At 37.7% G+C, this 14,884-nt stretch overlaps 1 protein-coding gene across 3 annotated transcripts in view; it reads left to right on the top strand.

The window, feature by feature from the left end:
- The first annotated feature begins 11,609 nt into the window (after window positions 1-11,609).
- The window catches only part of FEZ2 (fasciculation and elongation protein zeta 2), a 75,827-nt gene continuing 72,552 nt past the window's right edge, over window positions 11,610-14,884 (top strand). For 2 of the 3 annotated variants that reach the window (XM_016428256.2, XM_001371641.5), the window contains exon 1: window positions 11,616-11,908. In XM_016428256.2, the coding sequence (XP_016283742.2) occupies window positions 11,661-11,908 (248 nt within the window). In that variant the 5' untranslated portion in view covers window positions 11,616-11,660. Of the gene's footprint in view, window positions 11,909-14,884 lie in introns of all 3 variants that reach the window. The other variant, XM_056813269.1, reaches the window with a different exon arrangement.

The following is a 14,884-nucleotide window of genomic DNA, read 5'->3' as shown; positions in this document are numbered from 1 at the left end:
CCCTCTCCTTCCTCTCCCAACTCTTAGAGTCTCCCATGTCTGGACCCTGTAATTTTAATGAGCCATTAATTTAGAGTTTCTCCACTCATAGATATGTACCTGACTATTAGAATGACCTCCCCATCCTCTCCCTCTCCCTTCTACTAGCTTGGACCCAGATTTTCCACTTTCCTGAGTTAGGGATCCTCACCCTGTCAATGCCATTCCTTCCCCAACAAGGACCCTTTAAATTCTCAGTCTAGCCTCTCTATGTCATAGGCCTTTCTGTTTCAGGCAAAGAATAAAGTATAATGTGTCAGGAACTAGTGGTCAGACTTTCCACTACAGAGCCACTGTATATCTTTTATGAAAGGGATGTCAGAAATGAGAGTGAATATAGGAGCAGTAACAAAATATAGTGGGCACTTTTCATGATATTGGCTAGGCCTTAATTAGCTTATAGAGGCAAGAGCCTTTTCCTTTCTCTGACATGTTGATCAGCTTAAAAAGAGAATCTAACAGGGAGTGACTGAGTTATGGCTACTTAGAGATGCTGGAATAATGATGAATCTATTCCACTCTGTTTCTCCCTTCTGTTTTATTGCTGCATGCTAACCTCATGTAGCAACTTGCTGTATCATTTGTAACTGCTTCTATACTTATCATGGAGGTCCCCCAAAGCTCTGTTCTGGTCCCTCTTCCCCTTTATTTTTCACTTGATGATCTCATTAGTTCCCATGCTTTCAATTTTCATCTCTATTTCAATGATCATCTATTAAGATTACTCTCATATATTCTTATTTGGCACTAACCTCTCTCCTGAACTCCAATTTCCAATCTCTGTCTATTACACACCTCCAATTGGACACTGCATAGACATTTTAAATTCATAATGTCCAAAACTGAAATCACTATCTTCCCCTCCCCACCTGAAAGCTGCCTCCTGACCTCCCTGGCTTCCTTCAAGTCTCAGCCAAAATTTTTCTTCAGCAAGAAGCCTTTCCTAGTCTTCCTAAATCTTAATGACTTCTCTCTTAGATTGCTCTCAATAAATCTCATATATACTTGCTTGTATATTATCTATCCCATTATACCGTGAGCTCCCTGAGAGGAAGGACTGTTTTCATTTTTCTTTCTTTGGGTCCTTAGAGCATAGCACAGTACCTGGAACATCATAGGTACTAAATAAATGCTTGCTGACTAACTGACTTAAAGTTTGCTCATTGGTTATTTATATTTAAACAAAGGCTTAATAGAAAAAGATAATTTTATTTGCATTCTGAATTATTTTGCTGCAGAGAGGATGATGTAGGGGACGAAACCCATGTTTAATTAATTATACCAAATTTAATTGGCAGAAAGAATAAGCTCCTGGTTTGTAAATCAGCAGATTATCTAGATTAGGGGATAAGTGTATTCTATGATTTTATTTGCATACTTTTGAACTTTCTAGCTTTTCAGAGAATGGAAATGTCTTGGAACTAGGGCCTTTGGTCTAGACTAAAACCCTCAGGAGCTAATTCTATGCCCAATACCTCCATGAAGACAGGCCACTCTTTCACCCGAAGCCCCCAATTTTCTACAATTTAAGGGAGGAGAAGTTATAGGTTAAGAGTAGTTTATTGTCAATTCCACCCAATTGCACTGAATGGATGGTGATGGAAAATGGTTCTTATCCAAACTATCCTCCACAGGGATCTGTTGGACATCACATCTATAGTCTTGTCTTTCAATGTTATTTTCCATTATAATGTTGTGATCATTGTATAAACAATTCCTCTGGTTCTCAATTTACTTTGTATTTGTTCATACAAATCTTAGACTTCTTTGAATTTTTTCTTTTCATTTCTTATATCACAACACTATTCTATTACACTCATGTACCACATTTTGTTTAGCAATACACCAATTGCATTTCCATTTTCTTTCCAATCTTTGTTACAAGAAAGTATGCTGCTATACATTTTTAATATGTTTATTTTCCCTTTGATATCTTTATGGTGTATATTTCCCATTGAAATACCACTGGGTCAGTGAACAGACATAGTTAATGAAAACAGTAATCAAATCATACCATAATATTCCTGGTTCTGGAAAAGATATGTCAACTGAATGTTATTCTATACATCAATTTGATATACCTCTGACTCCCCAGATACTCTCTTCTCTGACCATAATAACAATATTATGAATTTTCTCCCCTTTCAGAACATAATCCTTTAGGATAGGAGCTGTTTTACATTTGAATTTGTATCTCCAGTGCTTAGAATATGGCAAACATTTAATAAATGCTTTTTTCATTTATTCATTTATGAAACTGGATATCAAAAGAACAGAAGGGTCAAAATATGAAGAATAACTTCATAGGAATGATAATCAACAGTAGAAAATATCCAAAGGGCATCAGCTATCACATCAATGGCCTCAGAAATCTGTACACAAAATTTAAAAGTATGGGAAAGAAATAAGGTAAACTAGAGAACCATTCAGAAGCAGGTAAATTTGACTTTATAGGTATCACTGAGAGTGACTGTAATATGGCTCTAGAAGGCCATCAATGCCTTATTCTAAAGGAATGGAATAGATAAAAGAGGGTGGTTGGAATAATATTATATATTAAGAAGCTATGGCAGGATAGAGCTAAGATGGTGGCATAGTACTAAGAGTCTTCTGAATCTCCTTTGAACCAATCATTACAAAGTATCTCAAAAGGACAGAAATCAAAATTGGATGAGTAAAGGGGGCTCTCCCATTGAATTCAGCATTAAAGGTAGGCAGTGTTTGGGGATTCCCATACTATAAGGGGGCAAAAATACACTTATCAAAGAACAAGCTGATCACCCCTCCCCCATACCACCTACCATGCCAGAGTCAGAGTGAGGGCTGGGGCAATCTCTAAATTCTTGGCACTACTGAAAGCAGCACAGTCTTAATCCTGAGGGCAGTGAAAGGCCTTGTTGGTAAAGGCTTGAGACCCAAGGCTGAAGTATGTGGAGCCTAGGTGGCAGGGAATGGAGTTTGGGTAGAGCCATAAAAATCAGGATAGACTAAACTTAAAAGGAAAATAAAAGATCATAGCTGAAAATCAGTCTTTAAAGACTAGAGTTGGGCAAGTAGAAGCTAATGATCTCACAAGAGAGCAAGATTTAATAAAGCAAAATCAAAAGAATGAAAAAATAGAAGGAAACATGAAATATATCATTGAAAAGATAACTGACCTAGAAAACAGATCCAGGAGAGACAATTTGAGAATTATTGGTCTACTGAAAGCCTGGAACAAAATAAAAGCTTTGGCATCATGTTACAAGAAATTATCCAAGAAAACTGCCCTGATATTCTTGAACACAAGGACAAAATAAACATTGAAAGAATCCATGGATCACCTCCTACATTAAATCCCCAAAAGTCAGCTCCTCCCCCCCCCCCCAGAATGTAATAGCCAAATTCAAGAGTTTCCAGGCTAAGGAGAAAATATTGCAAACATCCAGATAGAGATAATTAAAATATCAAGGAGTCCCAGTCAGAATTACACAGGATCTAGTAGCCTCCACACTAAAGGACTACAACACTTGGAATATGATATTCAGGAAGGTAAGAGAATTGGGTCTACAACGAAGAATCACTTACACATCAAAACTGACAATATTATTTCAGGGGAATGTATGGGAATTTAACAAAATAGAATATTTCCAAGCATTCTTAAAGAAATGACCAGCACTAAATGGAACATTTGATGTCCAAATACAAAATTCAAGAGAACACTAAAAAGGTAAACAAGAAAGAGGTGAAAGAAATTTTAAGGACTTCAGTAAGGTCAAATTGAATTTATTGCTATATAGAAAAATGATATCTGTAACTCTTTAAATTGTTTTTATTATCATATTAGATAGAAGTATTATTAATAGGCAGAGATTGTGGTATTAAGTTGTTTAAGATGATATGTTGGGGGCATCTGGGTATCTCAGTGGATTGAGAGCCAAGCCTACAGATGGGAGGTCCTAGGTTCAAATCTGGCCTCAGAGACTTCCCAGCTATGTGATCCTGAGCAAGTCACTTAACCCCCATTGCCTAGCCCTTACCACTCTTCTGCTTTGGTACCCATACACACTATTGATTCCAAGATGGAAAGTAAAAGTTTAAAAAAAAGATTATATGTAAAAAAAGTGGGGGGGGGACACATAAAGAGGCACATTGAGGGGCAGGGAGAAGAATACTATTATAAGAAGGAGAGGAAGAGAGTGGCAATGTGTAATACCTAAACCGTACTCTCAGTGGAATCATTTCTGAGAAGTGTGTGAGTGAAGAAGCATGGCAAAGACAAAAAGTTGGATGTGCAAAAGCAATGAGAGCTCAGAACTTTTGGAACACACAAATCAGGGGGAGGGGAGACTGTTCCAATAGAACCTTGAAGGAAGGCAGTTAGGATTCCAGCTGCCTGGAAAGGGACTTGGCTATTTCTGCCTGAAGGTGGAAGACAGACCTCCTTTATCTCCTTTCTGGCCATTGCCTTCTACCTATACTGTGAGCTGAAGAGATTACCTTGTCTTGCCCAAAAGAGACTTGTTAACAGTGCTGTTTTTATCTACCCTTAGGGGGAGATATTTTCTGATTCCTGAAGTGACTTTATTTTCAAAGCTTTCAATCAATAAAATAACTTAGAATTAGGGAGACTCTGCTTACCTCTTTCCCCAACCTCATCTTACCCCTTATCCCCAAAGAATAAAAGATCCTTTAGTTAAAGTACTAGGTTGTAGGAGTGGTTATTAGTGGGGAAATTTTCAATTTAACATCTGTGAGAAAATCTTCATTTAAACAGTTGGGAAGAAAGGAACAGGAAGTAGTATAGGGGAGGGGCTCAAGATTCAGTCTCTTTTGATTACTTCCTGGTGCAACATCTATAAAATTTCCCCCCAGTATAATTCACCAAGTTTTCATCTCTAACACAGAGGGAAGAATAGACAAATTTATTGGGGCATAGAATTCTATCTTACCATACAAGGAACTTAAGAGGGAATAACGAAATGGGGGAGTGAGACAGGGAGTATTAAAGGGAGGGAAAAATTGGGGGGGGAGTTAATTAATAAACCTTAAAGAGAAATAAGAGGGGAATAAGAAGGGAGGGAGTGGGAAGGAAAGTAAAATAAATGTGGGGAAATGAGGGGACTGATTAAAAACAAGAAACTGGTGAAGAAAATAGTGAAAGAAGAAAGAGCAGGATTAAAAGAGGAAATCAAAATGATGGAGAATACACAGGTGGTAATTATAACTCTGAATGTGAATGGGATGAACTCACCCATAAAATGGAAGCACATAGCAGAGAGGATCAAAAACCAAAATCCTATCATATGTTGTCTACAAGAAACACACATGAGGCAGGTAGACACACACAGGGTGAAGGTCAGAGGCTAGAGCAGAATTTATTGGGCATCAACTGAGAAAAAGAAGGCAGGAGTTGCAATCATGATATCTGACAAAGCCAAAGTAAAAATAGATCTGATTAAAAGAGATAAGGAAGGTAATTGCATCCTGATAAAAGGCAGTATAGATAATGAAGAAATATCAGTACTCAACAGGTATGCACCAAATGGTATAGCATCCAGATTTTAAAAGGAGAAACTATTGGAGTGTAAGGAGGAAATAGATAGTAAAACTATACTAGTGGGAGACCTTAACCTTCCTCTATCAGATCTAGATAAATGAAACCAAAAAAATAAACAAGAAAGAAGAGATGTAAATGAAATCTTAGAAAAATTAGAGTTAATAGATATATGCAGAAAAGTAAGTAGGGATAAAAAATAATACACCTTCTTTTCTTCAGCACATGGTACATTCACAAAGATTGGCCATGTATTAGGGCATAAAAACATTGCAAACAAATGCAAAAAAGCAGAATTAATAGATGGAACTTTTTCAAATCTTAATATGATAAAAATTATAATTAGTAAAGGTACATGATGTTATGATCAATATTGATCTTGATCTTGATTATAGCAGTTGATTATCAGTTGCTATAGATATTGCTGACAGGGAACTTTTGCTGATAGATGATAGCTAATAGAGTTGGTTGGGGACAGACTATTAAAAAACCCCTATTTATTATAACTTGTTGAAGAAGCAGGGATTGGAAAAGGAAATTAGACAGGTAGGAAATATATTGCCCTAAAATCTAAGATTTCTATATAAAAACCCTGATCCCAATCTGTCTCTCACAAGATGTCTTCTCACTAGACAAAATCTGGCCTGACCTAACTTCCTTTCTATCTAATAAATTAATTTCTAACTTACTAGGCTATTCTAAAGCATATCTTCAGTTATATGGTTTCCTTATTATAATAACAGAATCCTCCAGCAACTTTTTTCTTTCTGTCAAAATGAAAGTTTGTTCATTCTTCAGTCACAGCTGAGGGGTCCACAGCTCCCAGCTGAGTCCATGAACTTGACACTTCTCCTGTCGGAGGAGACAACAGCACCTATTGACCACTTTCCTCCCTTTCAGGGAGAAAGCCCACAATGACTAAACTTTCTCCCAATCAAGAATGTTAATTTTCAAAGTCCAGTCTCTCCAATCTTCCCAGAGGGATCACAGAAAAAACCCGACACCTTTTCTCTGAGAGTCAGCTTCCCAGAGAGTGACTAGTATTTCTAACTGTCCTCTTTTTGAGGGTTTTGGGAATTTTATCCCCCTGATATACTCATAATTCTACTCTCTAGAGTTAAAAGAGCCCAGGTAAGCTTTGTAACTTTATCTCTTGGCTGGAGACCTTACTTTTTAAAAATCGAGAAAAACTAATTACTCTTTAATTAATTAATTAATTAATCTTTACAATGGAGAGGCAAATAAAAATAATTGGAAATTAAACATTCTGATTCTCCAAAACTGTTTGGTTAAAGAATAAATCATGGAAATAATTAATGATTCCATTGAATATAATGACAATGAGGAAACAACATATCACATTTTTCAGGATACTGCAAAAGCAGTACTCAGGGGAAATTTTACATCCCTAAATTCTTACTTATATTAACAAAAAGAGAGAGAGAGAGAGAGAGAGAGAGAGAGAGAGAGAGAGAGAGAGAGAGAGAGAGAGAGAGAGAGAGAGAGGAAATTAATGAATTGAGCATGCAACTAAAAAACTAGGAAAAGAACAAATTAAAAATCCTCAGATAAAGACGAAATTGGAAATCCTAAATATCAAAGAAAAAATTAATAAAATTTAAAGTAAAGGGACTATTGAACTAATAAATAAGATTAGGATTTGGTATTTTGAAAAAAAAAACCAAATAGATAAAGTCTTGTTTGATCTAATTAAGAAAAAGAAAGAACAGTATCATGAATGAAAAAGGTGATCTCACTTCTAGTGAAGAGGAATTAAGGTAATTATTAAGAATTATTTTGCCAAAGTACATGGCATTAAATATGGCAATGTAGGTGAAATGGATGAATATTTACAAAAATATAAATTGCACAGATTAGCAGAAATAGAATACTTAATCTCATATCAGAAAAAAAATTAAACAAGTCATCAAAGAACTCCCTAAGTGTTACAAGGGAATCACTTTAAAAGACTGATATATATTAATTTAAGGTCGCCAAGGAATCAGCTATGTAATTCCTAAATGAAAAACTCAAGTCAGCCGTCAGCCTTTTTTGGAGTTTAATTACAATAGGAGCAAGAAAGGAATTAGATATATATATAGAGAGAGAGAAAGGGGAGAGAAGGGAATAGGGCTTAAATACCCCTTCTGTTTAGGCTGGGCCAAAAGGCCCAAGCCCTTAGATAGCTGGGGCAAAGAAAAGAGATCAGTCCCTATTACTCACGTGTCCAAAATGGAGAAACAGTCTCAGAGGCCCCCACCTTCAGCTTCCTTCAGAGCAAGCTTCCTCAGAGCCCAGGAACAACACCGACCCAAAAAATCCACCCCCTCCTCAGTCTCCCGACCCTCCTATCTTTAAGGAAACCATCCAAGTTGCCTCCCCTCAGTCCTCACATCTACCAATCACTCTTCATCAATTTCCCTGTCAATGGAGGCTCTCGCTTAACCCAGGACCGCCCAGAGGTTTCTGGCTTTTGCACATGTCTGTTGAAGGTCATATTTTTCAAATGATTAAATCTTTACTCTTTTGTTACAGCCCTTTCTAAATCCTGTTAACTTGAGTATGGTAGAGATTGGAATAATTAAATTTTGATCTAGGCTGCAGCCCTTACTCAATCCTATTAGGACTGAATAGGGTGGAGATTTATTCCAAGTATCTCCATTGTATCAATTCTAAAATCAATCAAGACTCAAAGAAATTCCTGTTCTATGCTTAAGCATAGGTCAAAGTCCTTTCCATTGTTCAGCAAAAGGTTTTCTGTCCTAAAGTAATCTTAAGAAGGGAAGAGAAGGAACCTCCCATGCCAATGGAGTTCCCATTCCAATAGACTATCAGTAAGAAATTTTCCAAGTATGAAATATCCCAATGGTGAAATTTCCAACATTTATAAGTCTAAGGAAATTTGAGGTTTACATAAGAAAAAAATCACCAGGGCCAGATGAATTCACATATGAATTCTAGCAAACATTTAAAGATCAATTAATCCCAATACTCTACAAACTATTTGACAAAATAAGCAAAGAAGGAGTTTTACCAAATTCTTTTTATGATACAAATATGGTACTGATTCTCAAGCGAGGAAGACCAAAAAAAGAGAAGGAAAATTATAGAACAATATCCTTAATGAACATAGATGCACAGATATTAAATAAAATACTAGATAAAAGGCTAGAATGAGTTAATACAAGGATTATTCACTATGACCAGGTAGGATTTATACCAGTGTGAAAGAGAATTTGAATTGTTTTTGTTTATTTTAACTTAATCAATCAAGAATCTGGAGTCCCCTGCCTTTTACACTTAGTCATTAACACTTAGTCCTAAAAGACCACAAGCACTGCCCCTGCCTCCCCCACTGCTAGGTAAATTGGGAGAATATGATTGGTTCCTGAGATGTGATAGACTAGCCCACAGTGAAAGAAACTAGAAACCAGAGAGACAGGAAGTGACAAGGAGAAAACAGCTTATAAAAGCCAGCTGAGGGCATTCTAGTTCATTCTGCGGCCTTGGTGGCTCTTGCTGGAAGAAGACTTCTGTCTTGGAGGCATTACTTCTGTGTTGGAGATTCTGGGTTGGTTACTTGGGCAGAAGAGACTTAAATGGACTTCCACCTGGAGATTAGAACCTGGAGGCTGAGACTCTCCTGCTCTTCTGGTTGGAGATCAGGACCTGAGGGAGCCTTTGTTAGGGTTGAACTGAAATTCTTCGGATCAGCAATTATAGGGTATTTAGCTAGGCAATATTTTCTATCTCCTTCTTACATTTTCCTCTATATTATCTCTACCCTGCTGTAATAAAGCTACTAAAACTAACATACTCATAGTTTAATTTTTCATTTTTATAAACAGTGACAACAATTTTTTAAAATTCTTTTATTTGTCAAACCCATTTTAATTTTTACAACAGGCATGCGAGGATGGTTCAATATTAGGAAAATCATCTATATAATTGACTATATTAACAACCAAACCAACAGAAATTACATGATTATCTAAAAAGGTATACAAATTAAACTAGATCTAAACAATTGGAACATCAATTGCTCATAGGTAGGACGAGCTAATATAATAAAAAATGACAATCTTACCTAAATTAATTTACTTATTCAGTGCTATATCTATCAAATTACCAAAAACTTTTTTGTAGAATTAGAAAAATTATCACAAAGTTCATCTGGAAGAACAAAAGATCAAGAATATCAAGGGAAATAATGAAAAACAATATGAAGGAGGGAGGCCTAGCTTTACCAGATCTCAAACTATACTATAAAGCACTGATAATCAAAATATACAGCTATGATGATGATGATAATAGCAATAATATTATTTGGTTCTAAAGGAGGGATCTAGGAGCACTGAGTATAAGTTGTAGATTTCTATGAAGTGATAGTATAAAAGATACAGAGTTGGAAAGTACCTTGAGGTTATTTAGTTCAACTCCTTTATTTTACAATAATGACCTGAGGTGAAGAATGACTTGTGTATCCCCCATGTCCACAGAAATAACTGAGAAATAAGCAAGTTGTAGTTTTGTATATTCATATATCTTTTTGTCAAATGATGCCTTCTCTAATAGGCGGAGGGGAAGGAGGGAGGGAGTTACCTCAGTATTTTACTGTAACAAACAAACAAACAAATAAATAGGTTTAATTTTTTTTTTTTTAATGATTTGAGGTGGTGGTAATGTTCCCAAAGGCACACAGGCAATGAGTGGCAGAGTCAGGTTTTTAATCTAGATTTACTAACACCAAATGGAAGCTTTTCCCATGGAATTATACTTTTTAATAGTGGGACTGATTATCTTAGGACGTCATGGATTATTATTTCTTCCTGGAGATCTTTAAGGAGGATGTATAAACTTTGTTAGGAGTGTTGAGATGATATTCTTGTTTAATTACTTCCTGGATAGCATTCCTTGAGTCATTTCCAACTCTGAGAGATCGGATTGTTCAGTGTAAAGAATGACCATGTTGGAATGAGAAGATTTGGGTTCAAATTTGATCTCATGCTAGTCACTTATGTGATCTTGGTAAAATTATTTAATCTCCCTGATCCTCAGTAAAAATGAGTTACTCTAATTGTCCCCTGAGGACATTTCATCTGTGAAGGAAAGTCAGTTTAGCTAAAGTAGCAAGAAGCCTTAATAGAGATAAGAAGTGATATATACCTGGCAAGTTAATCCACAACTGCAATGCTGACCACAACCTCCATTTAGACACTAATATAAAGAGTCCATAATCCTCACAAGACCATTAGCCCTGCTTCCAGCCTAGCTATCATTGGGAGGAACAATCATTATGGAGAAAGGGCCCAATATATCAACATCATCAGTACATTGACAAACTGCAACTATTAGCCAGATAAAGCCAAGGAATGGGAGCAATCTTCAACCCCTAGCCCACTGGTCCTGATTCTAATCCAGTCTCTGAAGTAACTTTTGTGGAAACATGATCTGGCATCTGCTTCCTGTAGGAGCCCTTGCCTACCCATCAGTCATAGGTCCTGAAGGAAAAAAAAAAATCCCACCATCAAAGTTCTTGGCATTGTCAAATGGTTTGATATCAAAGATAGGATTATCAGTAGAATTAATTGCTCTTAGGACCATGGGACTTGCAGATGAAACCTACATATGTTTATATCCTTATCTGAATATGAGCTCCCTGAGAACTGGAACTATCTTGCTTTCTTATTTGGATCTCCACTGCTTAGGAGAGTGCATAGTAAGACAGTAAATGCTTAATTATAAATGTTATTCATTCATTCATTCATTCATTCTTTCATAAACTTGTGATATTATGATTCTGAGACCCTTGACTGTCCAAATTGAAATACATACTTTACTACCAGTTCTCTTCTTTCAGACAACATTTGGGCTACATTGGCCTGTCATTAGGTATTCTTTTCAAAGGAAAGACTAGAAGAAACACATTCCTAAATGAGAGGGCTCAGATGACGAAAATCAGCAGTCTGGGTATCCCCTCTGGGCACCAGGACACAGGAGGCGGGGCCTGGGAAGCGAGGTCGCTCGGGGGCGGGGCAGGCCGCTCGGGGGCGGGGCGGAGCGCCACGGGCCTGGCCGGACAGTGATGGCGGCTGACGGGGACTGGCAGGATTTCTATGAGTTCCAGGAGCCGGCCCGGGGCCGCCTGGACCAAGAGAACCGCAACTCCGGGGCCAAGGTGCTTGACGATGAGGGAGGCGTCGGCTTCTCAGCGCTAGCGTGCGGTCTGGAGGAGAAGCTGAGCCTCTGTTTCCGCCCCTCCAGTCCGGACACCGAGTCTCCCAGGGCGGCGGTGAGGCCAATCACCGAGCGGAGCCTCCTGCAGGAGGATGAGTGAGTGCAGCCGGGGTCGGGCTCAAGGAACCAGGGCAGACGCCTCTCTTTTCTCCCTCCTGCTCTCTCCCTACTCTCTGTCATAGGCCTATGTCTGCGGCTTCGTGTGTGGCTCTCCCACACTCCCTCTGCTGCTCCCCAAGTGAGAGACTTGCAGCCCATTCTTCCCCCTCCCCCTCCGGTCTCGTGGCCCCGCCTTTTCTCAGCTGCCCAGACCACGCCTTCCTCAGGCTCCGCCTACCTCCTGACAGCTCCTCACTCTCTTTCCACCTGGTAGGCCCTAGGGTCATATAGAACATTTTTACTACTAGGTTCTCAAATCTCCTGCCCTTTCCTTCTCTTGCACTTCTAACATTCTCATTCTGTGCTTTTTTGGATAGTGAAATCCCTGCTTTTCCTAATGTTAAATATCAGGGTTTCATGATAAAAGGGAGAAATCAGGATTTGATGTGAACACTTGAATGGAGTTATTTGTAAACATTTCTAATATTTGTATCTTGGGAAGTAATCAGGGACTTGATTTGAATGCCTGGTTATATAGTATTATTTTTTTGTTGTTCAGTCATTTTCAGATGATTATTCTGACTCTTTGTGACTTCATTTGGGATTTTCTTGGCAAAAGGTACTGGAGGGATTTGCCATTTCCTTCTCCAGCTCATTTTACAGATGGAGAAATTGAGGGAGACAGAGAGAGTGACTTGCCCAGTGTGGCACAGTGAGTAGATTTCAGAGAATGGATTTGAACTCAAGTTTTCTTGACTCCAGGACACTCTATCTACTGCAGTATCTAGCTACCCGTAGGTATATGTATATTTATACATATACAAGTACAGCTTGGGACTAGATAATAAAGAGCTGACTTAGAAGCCTGGAAGACTTGGTGAGGGAACCCCCTGTACTAGTTTTGGTCATAAAATGTTCAGCAATTCATAGTCTTAGAGAAGTGCATGGGAGCTGGTAGGTTAAATGACAGTCAAATGCCAAACCCTGGTATTCCCAACTCTCTTCAGAATATTATGTTGCCTCTTTTATATTGCACTCCCTACATACATATATTTGCAATATACACAAATGTATTTATATTTATTTATAGATATATGTTTATAATTATAAACATACATGCCTACTCATCCATGTCTTTCACTTAGTTCCTTGCACAAAATAGGGGCTTAGAAAATACATGCTTTTCCAACTGAGTATATGTTTACACATACATACACACACATATCTTCCACAGAAATTCTATTCCAGTGCTTTTTCAAATGTGATGAGGCAACCAAATTCACCCATCAAAGATAATATTCTCCACACACACACACACACACAAATGTTTGACCAGATTTTGAAGGTTTCCTGGAGAAAGCAAAGTGTGGCAGTTCTTAGAGGTTTTTCCTGGAAGGTTGGCCACCATGTAATGTTTTTTGTTATTGCTTAAAGCAAGTTATGAAACCATCTACTAAAGACTCTAAGGATTTGGTTTTATAGGTAAGGGTTAGTCAGTCAGTAAACATTTGTGACTATACTATGCTAAGCATCAGGGTTCCAAAAAATTGCAAAAGGTGGTCCAAAGGAGTTCCCAGTTTAATGAGGAACCAGCATGCAAACAACTATGTGCGACTAATACACACAAGTTGAATTGGAAATAAATAATAGAAGGAAGATAGCATTAAGAGGGGATCATGAAAGGCTTCTTGTGGGAATAGGATTTTAGATGGGTCTTGATTGAAACTAGGGAGATCAGGAGTTAGAGATAATGAGGGAGAGAATTTAAGTTGTGGTAGGACAGCTAATAAAAATGCCTGGATTTGGGAGATGGAGTGGTTTATTCAAGAAACAGTAATAAGACCAGTGTTACAGGATTGAGGAATATGTAGGAGTGAATAAAGTATAAAAACTAGATAGAGGGGAGCAGTTTATGAAGGGTTTTGAATGGCAAACAGTGGTTTATATATTTTATCTTGTAGGTTATAGGGAGCTAACGGAGTTTATTGATTGGGGGCAATTTAGACACTCTTGGTAATTTAAAAGTGAGCAATTTTGAATTAGAATGAAGAAAAAGTTGGAAGTTAGTTAAGAGAGTTAAGAAAAAGAGAAGAAAAAGTGGAGATGTTGATTGTAGACAGCTTTCTCAACAAGGTAAGCCACAAAAAGGGAGATATGAGATGATTGCTAGCAGTGATGGATGGATCAATTGAAGGTTTTTGAGGATGAATCAGGCATGGGCATGTTTATAGCCAAAAGGGAAGCAACCAGTAGACAGGGAAGGATTAAATATAAGTGAGAGAGTAAGAATGATAGAGGGATAATCTGCTAGAGAAGACAAGTAATAATAAGATCACTTGTGCATGTAGAGGAATTTGCTTGGGCAAAGAGAAAGACCATCTATTCATGTAAGATAGGAATCAAGGCAAGGGGAGTGGCAAGAAAAGAGGGAGCTCTCAGTAAATGGCCTTTTTCATTTTTTCATTGATATTTTCATTGAATGGCCTTTTTCATTTTTTCATTGATATTTTCATTGAAATATAAGGCAAGATTCTCATCTCAGAGGGTGGGGGAAAGAGAGGTTTGAGAAGAGACAAAAAGGTTTGGAAAAACAGCTGTGCCAAATAGGATAGTGAGTCAATTAGAGAAGTGTAATATGATTGCATTTTAGCAGCGAGGTCTGAGGTTATATATCATAAATTTGTAGTGAACCCAGTCAGCCCGGTTTTATGATTTTTTTTTATCAACTTCATTTGTCAACCTGTGAGTAGTAAAAATGCCACTAGCTGGTGGGAACAGTGGATGGTGGGAGTAATTGAAACTAAGGCAAGAACAAGCAAAAGGATAAAATGGCAGGGGACTCCAGAAAAGAGAAGAGTATAGAGGTGAAGTAAGATGGGGGAAGGGATAAGAGTGTAGTCAATACAGGAGTTATGGCTTGGAAAAGAACTGAGGGTTAAGAGATTAGAAGTTATAGTGAGAATAAAGAACATT

The sequence above is a fragment of the Monodelphis domestica genome, chromosome 1 (genome assembly GCF_027887165.1).
Source record: "Monodelphis domestica isolate mMonDom1 chromosome 1, mMonDom1.pri, whole genome shotgun sequence".
Taxonomy (NCBI): domain Eukaryota; kingdom Metazoa; phylum Chordata; class Mammalia; order Didelphimorphia; family Didelphidae; genus Monodelphis; species Monodelphis domestica.
This window is presented reverse-complemented; position numbering and strand designations above follow the sequence as displayed.